The sequence below is a fragment of the Gopherus evgoodei genome, chromosome 2 (assembly GCF_007399415.2).
Source record: "Gopherus evgoodei ecotype Sinaloan lineage chromosome 2, rGopEvg1_v1.p, whole genome shotgun sequence".
Lineage (NCBI taxonomy): Eukaryota > Metazoa > Chordata > Testudines > Testudinidae > Gopherus > Gopherus evgoodei.
Window position 1 is genome coordinate 295,836,592 of NC_044323.1, and position 13,784 is coordinate 295,850,375.

General features: G+C 49.8%; 1 protein-coding gene across 3 annotated transcripts in view; it reads left to right on the forward strand.

Annotated features, from left to right (window-relative positions):
• Positions 1-7,828, forward strand: part of LOC115647192 (cysteine and histidine-rich protein 1-A) — a 44,422-nt gene extending 36,594 nt beyond the window's left edge. For all 3 annotated transcript variants that reach the window (XM_030553989.1, XM_030553988.1, XM_030553987.1), the window contains exon 4: positions 251-7,828. In XM_030553989.1, the coding sequence (XP_030409849.1) occupies positions 251-642 (392 nt within the window). In that variant the 3' untranslated portion in view covers positions 643-7,828. The remainder of the gene's footprint in view (positions 1-250) is intronic.
• Positions 7,829-13,784: the final 5,956 nt, after the last annotated feature.

Consider the following 13,784-nt stretch of genomic DNA (forward strand, 5'->3'; position numbering starts at 1 on the left):
TGCTTCCTGTATTTACAGTTTTCAATGGACTGTTAAAGTTCATTGAGTTCCTTCCCAAGAAGTCCCGTTTCTCCTGACACCAGCTGGCTTTCAGTGGTCACTCCCAACCCCAATTGCCTCCTTATGCCATGTCAAGAAAGGTCCTGCACAGTAGCTACAGGTAACTTGAGCGCGATTGTGCAGGCTGCCAGCTGCTCTGGTTAATTGTCTGTCTGTGTTTTCTCCCCCGCCCTCCTTTCTTGTGTTGCAGAAGTTCAGTTCCGTCCCTATCGAACTGATGACTTCATCACTCGCCTGTACTACGAGACGCCCAGGTTCACCGTGCTCAACCAGACCTGGGTGTTAAAGGCCCGCGTCAACGACTCTGAACGCAACCCCAATCTGTCCTGCAAGCGCACCCTCTCCTTCCAGCTCATTCTGAAAAGCAAGATCAGTTCCCCCATGGAATGTTCCTTCCTGCTCCTGAAGGGACCCTACGACGACGTGAAAATCAACCCCGTGATCTATCACTTCATCTTCACCAGCGAGAACAATGAGACGGAGTACGTGCCGCTCCCCATCATCGACTCTGTGGAATGTAACAAACTGCTGGCTGCCAAGAACATCAACCTGCGGCTTTTTATATTCCAGATACAGAAATAGGCAAGGCTGAGTTATGCTGGAAGTTACCAAGAAAGCACCACTGAACCATAGTTACCTCGTACGGCTGCCTGTGCCCGTTGTGATTTCACAGTAATTTGATCATTTTTAAAAGGAAAAATACCAACAAAACGTCTGCATGTGTATGCAACAGCGTAAGCAGTCACAGCCTTCCTTCCCTTCCCTTCCTTCATCCTCCCCAGGGACAGCCAAGAATGGAGCCAGGTCCATGCCGAGGACTGGCACATGGGGGTGACAGCTGGGAAGCCTGCAGGTGCTGGCAGCATACCAAGAGCTCTTTGGCATGCTGTGGTGAGGGCGAGCTGGGGAGCCAGCGATCCAGGCAGTTCAATATATTGTGACTAGCCAGAGTTATGTTGTCATGGTAAAGTGCACAGTCTACATGTGGCAGTTGGGGGAGCTGTAAGGGAGGCGCCTCCCTTCAGGCAGCATGTGGCTTGAATGAACCAGATACATTTCAGTTTCCGGTTTTGGAGTGGGGTGCACAGAGACAAGGGTAGCTGTGATCGAGGGCTTGGGAGAGCCTAGTTCGTTATTACTCGTGCAGTCTGGTCCTCTGTCTATTTTATCAGTAGAATAAAACAAATGGGGCCCCCTCTCGCCCTGAAAACACTAATGAGGTGTTTGAGGGAGTTTGTGGAACTTGTGCGGGCTGGGCTGATGTTCCACTCTTCTGTGGGACAAGGATGGAGGTGGGGAGGAATGATGGCGCTGTAGTTCATTACCTATGAAAGCGTTCCAAAGAGCCAGACGCCCACGTGTGTACAGTGTGTGTAAACTAACCCTTCGTTCCAGGTTCCTTTCGCCCCAGCCTTTTGGTCCAGTGGAGCTAACCATTGCCATGGTTTGTAAATGGACGTTTAAGATGCAGGGCGAGGATTATGAAAAGCGGACACGCTGAGCATTGCATGATCTCTCACGGGGTTGTGACATGAACCTCTTGGACTGAGTGGGCTTTCCTGGTAATTCGCAAGCAAAGATGCTCTTGATCTTGACTAACTTAGAACGGGATAGTGGAGCATTTTTGTCAGGACTGTGCTAATGGATGGATCAGAATGGTTCATTGTCCCCTCTTCTTCCCTTCCCCCACAAACACTACCCTGGAATGCTGCAAACAAAATACTGTATCTCTAGTTAATTTTGTATTGCACATCACGAAGAAACAATCCCAAGGTCATTTTTACAGTTTCATGCTTCCTCCAGCCCTGCAATATAGCACAGGTTGAGATTTTATCTAGACAAGATGAGGACCTATGTAGAAACCAAACCTAAATTCTTGCAGACTTTTCGGAATGCAGGGTGAAATTCTGTCCCTTTGCAGTTTTGCCAAAACTTGAGTTTCTTGTGAAACAAGAAAAAAGAAACGAGTTGCAGGCTCTTCTAGTAATTATGCAATTTTACAGTGTGAGAATATTTTTTATATATGAAATATATACAGCATGTTTATGGACAGGGATAGTGCAGCCAGTCACCAAATTGTGAAGAGATCTACAGGGATGTTTCACTTGACACTGTTTTTAAGAAATGTAAATGTGGGGTGTTACTGGTGTGGATGAAAACGGTCACAAGCTCATTAATGCCATGTATTCAAGACCAGCCACCCAGTAAATATGCCCATGGAAGTCAGGCTATCTAATTTTATTTTTACGGAATAACTGGATTGGGTATGATGTAAATGGTGAAAACCTCTCGCAGATGCTGCCTACGGTGAAGCTATCACTGTTTTACTTTCTGTAATGAAGCTTTTTCTGCCATCTGGGTTTTCATTCTGAATCATGTCCGCTTTCCAGCCCAGCTTTCTCACCTCCCACTGGCCGTTCTAAAGGCAGCGGCCAATGGGAGTTCGAGCTCTTTGATGGGTAACTTGATGAGTCTTTCTGCTGAGCCCCGTGGAATAGGAGAATGTTTGTAGCATGAAGCCTAGTTAATAGTCTGAATAGTATCTTGAAATCTTAGTGATGTCTTGTAAAGAGGCCTAGAGTTTCGTAGGATGAAGGGTATTATTGCCAGATTAAAAGGTGTTTGTTCAAAATGCCCAGTTGGAATGGATGTGAGATTTACAAAGGGAAAATAACTTTCCATTCGCTGCTGCTGTTACTGTCTAGTGCGGAGGTTGGAGCCTGAGCTAGCGCTACAGGTGCAGCCCCTTCCTTCATGTCTCCCCTCCCTCACCTTGAGAGTCTCCGTTCCTGGAGCCCCAGGCGTGTGAAGTGTCTAACACTGATTGCTAGAATTGTGAGCTGTCATTTTACATAGGCTTTGCTGCCGCGTCTGAGGAATAACATCTGTTATAGCTTTCTTGTGATTGAATACCAAAGAGCCATTTTCCCGTTAGCCCCGTTACGCTTCGTTATTGTCACATGCTACATATCAGACTGACAGACTAAATAGCCTGCAAAAGGCCAGTCTGTGTGTGGTGACGGTTTTGTGTATCTAAGAATGACCCCAACACTACAGGGCAGGACAGACCCACCTTGTAAAACGTCTGAGGAACGGGTTTTTTTGGTGATGAATGTAAATTTTTTTCTAAATGGATAGTCTCGGGGTTGCCTGTCTTCTGTTCAGCAACAGTGAAGGGATCACCAAAGGCTGACTCCATTTAGGGCTGTTCTCTGAGACCTAGTCACTCACAGGATAGGTTGGAAGCCAGTTCAGGAAAGATGGTCCCCTCAGGAGAAGCCTTTCAGAACAAGTTGGCCAAGATCAGAGTCCTTGCTTGGCAAAGTCTAGAGTGGAGTCAAACACCACGGGCAGACCGAGACTTCCTCTTGGTTATGGTAAGGGAACTTGCATTGCAGGTGTCTTCCCATTGTCCCAGCCTGCTGTTGTTCAGTTTGTAGCCCAGTTTGTTCCTTGGTGTCAGATGCGCAAAGGCTTGTCAAGGAAACAAAAATTCCCCTCACTGGGGGCCGTTGTGTGATCGCTCACTGGCTCAGGCAGTGCCACACAGATAGAGCTTGTTTTGTTATGAGGAGCAAGAACTCCAGTGCAGTCTGGTACAGGCCACTACTTTCTTCTGTGAATAGCAGTAGCTCTTTCAGCCTGTCCTTGTTAACACTTACTGTTTTGAACGGGACTAGATACCCACCAGATTATTGATCCTACTGGAGTATCGGGGATTCTGATGTTCTGCAGACCCTCCATGAGAATAACATAGAGTGGCCAGATGTGGGTAACATGTCAGCATGACAGAGGATGTCCTGCTGGATTACATGGACACTTAGACCTCTGTTCACTTTATGCAGAGTACGCCGACACTGTGGCAGGTATCTGCAGAGTAGCATCGTTGGAATCACCAAAAGTGATCTAGAAGTGTCTCGATTATAACCTTTGGGAAGTGAAGACCACCAGCCCTGGCATTTGTGAAACTTAGACTTGCCTTCTCCTAAGGCTCTAAGAGGCTCACACATGAGTGAAGAGTTGAGTCCCCTTGAAGAAGGATTTGCCTGTCCTAGTGTAACTGGAAAATACCACATGTGACAGATAAGCACAGTGCATGTATCTGGAAGGAGTTGCTACATTCAATCCTGAGAGTATGAGAATTTAGTTAAAGCCACCTTGCAAACTAATCAGTGCACAAGGTAGGTATATTTCTCTTGTTCCAGTGCCCTTTTCCCACTGTTGCACAGGCAGGAGGGTGAGTATTTTCTAGAGTCATTAAAGGTCACCTTAGGAATGTTCTGCAGTATCTGACAGTTTCCATTTAGTATAGACTGGAAAGCATTGATCACTCTATAACCAGTACCACTGGTGTGCTAATACACCTGGTATGTTCCTGTGCTTTCTACTGAGGCAACTGCTTCGGAACCCGGTGACCAAAGAAATCCAAATTCTGGCATCAGCCATGCTAGTGGTAGAACTTCAGTAACAGCTTCATGGAATGGGCTATTGATAAGCACAGAATCGAAACACAAAGGCGCTCTGCATTAATAGGAGCTATTTAAGCCATGCATAGTTCTCACCCTCCCTCCAAGACCTAAATTAAGGGGTAAAATCTTTCCAAAGTAAATGGAGCCTATGAGAAACTTCAACAGAAGAAAGCCTGTCCCCAAGGAGTTCCCCTTCCATCCTGAAAGCTCAGAACAACTTGGGGCTTAGTTCAGGGGGAGCCTCTTTCCCAGGAGGCTCGAGAACCCATCAAGAGATGGCAAAGAGACGTCATTCCATTAGGAAGCTTTGAAGATCCTCCTAGAGAATTTCAGGCAAGTCCTCTGGAGTGTTCATTCTACTGCACAGAGGATGGGCAGGTGTAGAGATCTTTGTACAACTTTGTTTTAATGATTAACTCTTTTAAAAATGGGAAATGTTCAACCCTCACGTGCCCCTAAAAAGAAAAGACTCATTTGATATTTCTTAATACCAACTCTTGACGCTTCTGGGTTCAATCCATGTGTAGTTTGCAGGCTGGGTTTTCCCCATGCCAGCCTCTCCTTTCAGCAACTTTCCTGTGGACTTACTCATTTTCTAATACATTGGGCTACCGAAGGAGAATTTGTGGCAACCTGCAAACTTTTCAGGGTAGAATAATTTTACCAGGTCTCCTCTTCCCTCTCCCACCCCCTGTGATTTTAAAGCTGGTATAATCCTGCAGGTCTGAACTTGTTTGTGGCCTAATCTTAGTACACTAGTCCAGGTTACCATGTTTTCATCTCTGAGAGTGTTCCTGCAGTTCCCTGCGTGTGCAGGGTGAACGCTGGTGCGTTTCTGAAGGTAACTTGTTTTGAATTTGGTAACTCTTATCCCAGGTAACTGGCTCCCATGGCAGGAGTAGCATTGCTTATCTTCACTTGGTTGATGGGAAGAATCTGGCAGGTTTTGTGCACTTTGCTTTAGATGATACCCAGTGGCAGTGGAGTTTTCCTGTGCTGCTGTCAAAGGGGGGAGCCCCTGGCTTGCCCAGCTGCGTGACACATTGGCTACTTTGCAGGGGTTGGGGGGCCCACCTAATTAATCTGTAAAATGTCTGCAGCCGTCCTTATCCCTTTAATTGAGGGATGCAGCTCGGGTAGGATGGTTGCCAGTGCACAGCGCTGCTGCTTAGATCAAAGTCTAGCCCTGCATCCAGAAGCCTGTAATCTCCATGGCATGTCTTCCCCTTGAAACTAAGGGAAACCACAGGCATTGTATGCAACACAGGGATAATCAGTGTCGAAATATTAGTCTTCTCTCCAAAGACAACTCCATTAGGCCTTGAATTCAGATAGAACAGACTCTTCTATAGATTCAGGCAGGAACCTCCATTTTGCACATTTAACGAGACTCCTTTATTCTCTGTGCGATGGTTGCATGAGTTGAGCAGAAAATGTCATCAGACAGCAACTACGAGCGAAACGGGCACGATCTCTTGAGAGTTCCCGATATTAAGGCAAATTGAGATCTGGCCCGTCAGCTGTGATTTAATGCAACTTTGCATCTCCTGCGCCATAGGGTGCTTCCCAATAGCATGCACAGTGCCATGGGCTGCATGTGACAAACCTGTCTGGGCAGACACCCATTACTGTCATCTGATCCTCCCCTGTGTGTGTAGACCTCTCCCTACTCCTCTTTTGTGTCATACTGTTTTACATACTGTTTGCTATGTGCCTTTATTATCGGCCATTGTTTTCAAAGGATGGCTATGGGAAAAGTGGAACCCGTTCCTTTCCCAGCAACGTTCCTCTGCAGCCCTCTGCAGATGCTAGTTGAATGAATGCATCTGCGGGTTTTCATTGAAGAGGTTTTGTCGCCGACACTCTTCTGCCTCTTCTCTTGTTGCCACTGAATATTTCTGTTCCCTTTTTTTGCCTCTAGGTTCCTCTCTCCTTTGTGCTTTGGAGTAGCCACATGTTCCCCTTCCTGAAAGGTCGGACTGAGATCATTGGTCAGATGCGGACGTAAATTTGCGTAAGCCTGGGCCAGTCTTTGTGGCCCAGGCCTGGGGAGTGACATGACCAAGTTGTGTGTGAATAGGACTGACTGCACAGTCTTCCCCTGTGGTTACTGTTTGTGGATGTTTTCACTAAGACAATGACAGGTAAACTCTTTGGAAGCCAAAAGACAGGGCCCTTGTACAGTATTACAAAAGTTCTTGTATATTAGTATTAGTTCTAACAGTGTAAAGTGAAGGGAGGAGCAACTGTATATCCACATCTGACCGAAGCATTAGCCTGAGAAAAGCACATTGCAGTGAGGGGGAGTACCTGGAAAAGTGGGGACTCCAGCTGGGGTTACTCATTAGAGTTTAGCTGCTAGAGATGGCATTCCATAGGAGCTGTGTCCATTGCTCCCTTTGGATTCACGGTTTTAAAATCCTTCCTGAATCAGTGTCTGTGTCCGGGAGTCCCTGGGCAGCTGCCAGCCAGACTCGACTGAATGGATTTCCTGGGTGTGATGGTCAAAAAATTCTAAATGATCAATTTTTTTGCAAAGCTGTTTTCTCTCTCCTTGCCCTCGTCCCTCGACTCCTTTGCATAGGTCACCCCGTCCTTCCTGGACATTGGAAAATTCATACACAGTAGCTGAGCCTTACGTGTCTAGTTCAGTACTAGACAAATAAAGATTGTAGCATGTCTCTTCATGCCAGGGCTGAAGACTGGCAGACCACAAACCTCCTTACAGTATTTACTGTGGGTAATTTATTTAACTAGTGAATGTAGAATTAAAATAATTTAAAAGCTAATGGTTTGTTTGCGGGATCGTACGTCCTCTCTCTAATTGGCCTGACTTTATTTGTGTTCTCATTCCTTTAGTTCATTCTATATAGCAGGGATAGAACGGGCGGGGCGGAGGGTGGGTGAGAGGGTTAATTCCAAGGCCGGAGCCTGGGACTCAGCTTGGGGCTGGTGTTCACAGTAGGTGAGGGTGGGTGGGTGTCAGTCTAGCCTCTGGACGCTTGTCTCGCAGAACCACCCCCCAGTGTGGCACAATTGGCAGGCGAATCAGGGAGGCTCGGGACTGGAGTAGCGGGGACTGCTGCACGTCAGGGCTGAGGAGCATTGGGAAGAGAGCACGAGCAGCCCCTGGCTTGGTTGCTGCTACCACTCGCCTCCTCCCAGTGGCAGAGCACTACACGTTCGAACACCGTTTGAGAGGGCTGGTTTTGACACCGGCGGGAATGATTTCTTCTGTTCCTTTTGTGGTCTGCGTTCTGTTTGAATAGTTTCTGTATGTAACTGTAGTAAAAAACCAAACCAAACCACTTGTGTCTGTGTTTACTTGACCAAACCGTGCTGCCAATCATCCTCCCTGCGCTCTGAGAGATCTGGGGTGCAGAGGCTCTGTTCCATGGAGCAGGCCCGTAGGGCAGATCAGCTTTGCTGCAGGGGCAGCTCCTGACCATTCTAGGTATGGTTTCCTTGGGCCTGCCTCAGCGTGGGGGGCTGGACTAGATGAGCTCTCGGTCCCTTCCAGCCCGACGTTTCTGTGACTCTCCGTGGAGGAAACTTGAGCCCCACAGGGTCCCATACTTTATCAAAGGAGTTGATTCCACTTGTGCTGTTACGGTAGCCAGGAACGGTGACAACATTGGAAAGGGACCTCTTGGAATCCCAGCCTTAAGCTTGCTAGGCATGGCCCAGTTCTGCGCCTGGCTTGGACCCCAGCAGCCAGATTCACCCGGCGACAGCCCTGTGTAACGTTCCTGACAGGTCCAAATGGAGGCACCGTGGTCTGGAGAACTAACAGCCATGCCACCCAGTAGCCCAAATATGGCCACTCCCCTCTCATCCCTGCTTCCCCTGCCCACGGTCCGGGTCTCTGAATCTGGAGGAGAATAGGACTGCGGGAGTGAAGAACCCAAAGCTAAGTGGATTGGCCATGTAATGACAGAGAGATCACGGTAATAACAGGAATCCCTCAGGCACAGTGCTGGCTTCTAAATTAAGGGGGGCCGCGAGGATACTGTGGATAGTCCAGTGATGACATCTGCTCAGTGGGTCAAAACGCAAACAGCATCAGGATATAGAAAATAATAAAAATAGGTCTTCGTATGTCTCCGTGGTGGGGCCTCAACCCAAATGCCATGTTCAGGGTGGGTCACTCCATCCCCTTAATAGCCCAGCAGGAAGCGAAGTGGTTAAGGGGTGGACAATGAAAATAGTTAGAGGCATGAAGAGACTTCTAGACGAGCAGAAGTGGAAAGGCCTGGGGGGAGGAAGAGGTGTGACGTAGGTGTCCAAAATAATCGAATAGAGAAAGTGACTTGAGCGCTGTTATCTTTTCTGATACAAGAACAAGCGGACAGACTGAAATGCAACAGAAACTGAAAAAAAGAGACTTTTTTACACAATGCATTGCCTGTGAAACTCATTGACACAAGATATCTGAGTCCAGAGTTCAGCAGGATTCAAAGAAGTATTGGACATTTGTAGGGATACCAGGAACACCCATGATTTAAAAATAAAATGGCTCGTTGGGGTTGAGATTGTATCTCTGTAATTGTTTGTACAACACCTGTACACTGAGGCCCTCATCCTGACTGAGCCTCTCAATGTTTGTAGTTAAAATAGCCAAGATTGTGATGTTTCAGATCCTAGCTCAATGTCCGGGAGTTAAGAAGAACTAGGAGCAGATTATCTCAGAATTGGGCATTCTGGAGTTTCTGGGTTTCCCCTGAAACAGCCAGTCCCAGCCACACAGCACACTGGACTAGATGGAGCCGAGCCCTGAGCCGGTAGGGCAGTGCCTGCGTCTCCTGCTTTCATCTCCCTTTCTTGGAACCTCTTTCTTCGAACCATCTCCCTTTCTTTGAACCCTGTACCTTCCACCTTTATTCTCCCAGGCCCTCTCTGGAGATACTGAAGTTGTGTAGCTGCCTTTGGCTTTAACGCAAGTCAGCGTGATCAGGCCAAATAGCTGGAACATTGACTATGTTCATTACCTGTGTTGTGAAGTGCTTTGAGCTCTGCTGATGAAAAGCGCTAGACGAGAGCGAGGTCATATTATTACTCACTGATATTGGGTGTGCTGTGTGTAGAGGGTAGGTTTTTATTAGCAGCAGCAGCAGCCTTTGTGATGGATGGTCCGTGCGTTTGAATAACACACTGTCATTGCGATGTTAGATTTGGTACAACCTGTAATCCTCTAACTAGTTTGGCAACCTATTACTTTTTGGTACAATGCGACCTATTTGTGTATGTCCCTTCCATCCTGCTCCACTGGGTGTGCTCGGGGTATAAGCCCACGAAGCAGGATCCATCCCTCACGTTACGGCAGCACAATCCTGATTTGCCGCTTCTGTTCTTGAGTCACTGGTTTCTTTCTTGACCTGAAGGTGAAGCTATTTAATTTCTCTAGGTACTGGGTGTCACTCAGGCTGTCCAGAGCAGCCATTTTATTTATATCCTCTGTGCATGAAACCTCACCAGGATCCATCATCCCATTAAGCATAAGAAAATGTGAACCTACCCCCCCAAAACCCTCTCTAGCTATATGGTCCTCCTGCACCATAGCACAGGGGTGCCTCCCAAACTCCCCGTCTCTCCCACCTCCCAGAGGTGAAGAGACATAGCTGGGTTTTTCTGTAGGTGATGATAAGTTGATTGGGGTTTGTGTGTCCATTGAAGCGCTACCTAACGGAGCGTTCAGTCACCAATGCAGATCTGCATGTGGTGAGATGGATGAAGTACGGAAGAGTGGTTCAGTTCAGCTGTGTCAGCTCCTTCTCCCACGCGTCAGGGTCCTCTTGGTTTGCAGTTTTGTTTTCCACAGAACAGAACCATGCTGGGAGGGAGCAGTTGTGTGGGGAGAAGTTACCGTTTGCTAGCGCCAGTCCCGTGGAGAGCTCTGCATCTTGGGACAGACGTTTTGGCCTGGATTCTGGGGAGCCAGTGAAGACAGAGGATGCCAGGGGACATGCTGCCGGTGACCTGCAGAGCTGCTGTGTATTCTGCAAGATGGAGGGTTTTCAGAGTGTTTCTAGATAGCCGTTGTGATGATCAAACCTGGAGGCCACAAACGCACAGATCCTGGCCAGGGCTGTGTCCTATTGGAGGGGAGTGATCCTCTGGCCAGCCACAGAGGCAAGTGGGCGTCTCTTGCTGCCGTGACTCTTCGGACACTCAGTGGTCATGAGTCCAAAAGAACCCCAATGCGGTGGATTGACAAGGTGGGTGAGGCAATATCTTTTATTGGACTGACTTCTGTTGGGGAGAGAGATGAGGTTTTGAACTACACAGAGCTCTTCTTGGCAAAGCAACATCCACAAAGCAACTTCCCTCTTCTGACAGCAGCTCCTCAGTCTGGCATGGAGTCACCTTTAGCCAGGGGTTTGCTCCACTTCTAGAGATGGGTACGGTTGGGGGGCTTGGCCCCCCCTAAATGGAGAGTCTGTAATAAGGCCTCCCTTCTCAGCTATGTCTGGGGCTGTCTACACGAGACCAAGAAACTAACTCTCAAGCACTGGCTAAGCTCAGAAACTTCTTGCTCGTGTTCAACCTGATCTGTGGAGGGGATTCAGATCTGCTAGAAGGAGCCGAGCAAAACCCCAACGGCCCCCAGCTCCTCTGCGCCCAAACCCCAACGGCCCCTGGCTCCTCTGCTCCGAGGATTCTCCCTGGGCAAGAGGACTGTTAGCTGCAGTGTGGAGCTACACTAGAGACAGAGATTTCTTAATGAAATACACACTGGCAAGTTCTCTCAGGCTGAGTGAGTTTTGATTTTCCTCCCTATTCTCTGCTCCAAGAGACTTGAACATTTCTCTGAACTAGACACTTTCACTCTGCCCTGCAGAGAACTGACCCCCCGGCCCTGGGAGCAGCCCCCTCGGCGAGTCAGGTTACAGTTCACCTGCCTTCCCTAACACGTACTTCGGATCCCTTCTCCCAGAAATCGAGCCAGACAGCATTTCCTCTCCACGCCGTGTCCTCTTCTTAGCCAGGGTGTTCAGACCTGTGCTGCCAGCAGTGAGCCAGGCCCTGCAGTCCTGGCCTTGCACTGGATCTTGAGAACTGGCAAGAGGCTCTCAGATATCCCTTCCCTGTGTCGGTCTGCGACACTGGCCCTTTTCCACCTCCTGGAAAGCCTGTCCAATGAGCCCTGCCAGTTTCCAGGCCGCAGGGTGCCGACTCGGGCAGCGTCGGCCCGTATTGTTTAACCTGGTCTCTTCTCCCCGGAAGAATTGCACTGCTCCCTGAACCCCAAACCCTTCTCTCTGTGCTGGTGCCTCTTGTATCCTGCCCCCGGATTGGCAGTGAGTGGATCTCACAACTTGGGGCTGCAGTGGCGGAAAGATGGCATTGGCCACAGCACAGCACTTCCTAACGCCATGGTGAAGCGTTCCTTCTGTCATGACTCAGAGCTCCCTGCGTGTCCCGTCCACGTAACCGCCTGGCACTGCTTCGTTATGTGAGCTCTGACAAAGCCATAGGCTGAGAGCAGAAATGCTGCAAAAAGATTGAAAGAATCCAACACGAATGGGGCTGTATTCTCGCGTGTTCGTCGTGCACCTGTGTGTTCAGGGGGCCCATATCTTAATCCCCCCGCCCCCCAACTGTGGATGTTCCAGGCTAAAAATAAACACCAGACCCCTATCATCCTACTGATTAAAGCTGTTTGCCAGGTGGGAAATGCCGTTAGCCAGCCTGTGCCTCCCCAAGCCACACCCGAGGCATGGCACAGAAGCTGGAGTATTTACATCCTGGCAAATCGTATGTTCAACATGTAGCAGGATGTCTTAGTTTGGTTTGAAGGGAGGCTCGCTGCTGCTGTTTATCGCAAAGAAACGTGCGAGAGCCCGTGAGGAAGAGACATGGCTGGCAAAATAACAGGCCATGCCAATCCACCCCATCCTCCATTTCTGCCTCATCTCTGCGCCCTCTGGCCTGGAAGTCTCCAGCTTCTCTCTAGTAGCAACAGAGATGTGATGTTCCCCTCTAGTCCCAGCACCTGCCACCTCTACTTCGCTCTTAGCCTGTTCAGTGGAAAGGCCTCGCACCCATTGCTGATGGTGCCAGCGGACGCGCTAGGTGGAGCAGATGGATGATGCATATGTAGGGTGAGGGGACAGAGTGCTGCCTTGTGCAGTAGGACCTCGGAGGGGAAATAGCTGCTGCTGTTTGGCTCCATGTAACTCTTTGAACCAGCCTCCTGAAGAGCTCAGCGTGTGACAGCAGCTCACAGAGCGGCCGCGAGGGGACCCCCAGCAGTGCCAGTGGAATCCTGGCACAGACGTCACCATCTGACCAGTCCAGTAGGAACCAGTGCGACTTGCACTCCATATCGTGCATGCTGGCTCGAGGGCTCTGGGATGCGTGCTGGAGAGCGCTAGCCTTGGAAACGTCGTGCGAACGGAGAAGGGGCGCTGGCTGTGAGTGGCTGAGTGTGGAGATAGGAGGTGAGCAGATGGAGAGGCTCCACTTTGGAGTCACATTTGAATGCTGAAACTAAACTAATGAACGTACCGCTGTCTGCCTGGGGAGATGGGACCTTGCCGCTGCTCAAGCCATGCGGCCGCCAAAGCCAAACATGCCTTTCATCAGGCATTTTGGGGGAATGGACACGAACGACCGCCTGGAGCGGTTCTCGGCTGGCTGGAATAGCAGGTGGTTTCACACTAGCCCTGCTCGGGCTGTACTGCTCCTTTGAAAGGGCGTGGTCCCTTTCCCACAGGGAAGTCCCTGGGGATCCGCACTGCTGGGGTTCTGCAGGGCCGGTAAGGCCAGAAGGGACCATGGTGCTCAGCTAGTCTGGCCAGGCACCCCAGTTCTGAGACGATCGCACCCTGGAGATGCGGCTCTGGCTCCCTGAATGGTGGGTCGGGTTCCTGGGGCAGAACCCAGCCCACACAGCAGGGGCTTGAGCGCTATTCATGCAGGTCATTGCCTCCTCCGTGCCCAGGTCCTGCGGGGTCTGGCACTGGCTTGGCTGTGGCTTGAGCTGGGCAGCCTGGAGCCCCTGGTTGCAGGCTGCCCTCCCCAGGTTATCCGCTGGCCACTGGCTTCTGGGTGCCGGCAAGGAGCTCTCCTGCACGCTCCTGGCTGCTGAGGTCTCTCGAGGGTCTGCCCCTCCTGCCCACAGGGGCGGTTGCCCAACTCCCCTCCCACAACATGGCTGCCCCACCCCTCAACTCCCCAAACCAGGACCAGTTCCTCGGTTGTCAAGAGGTAACCCTCTTGATTTAGGCACCCACCCGTGTCCCATGCCTAGGG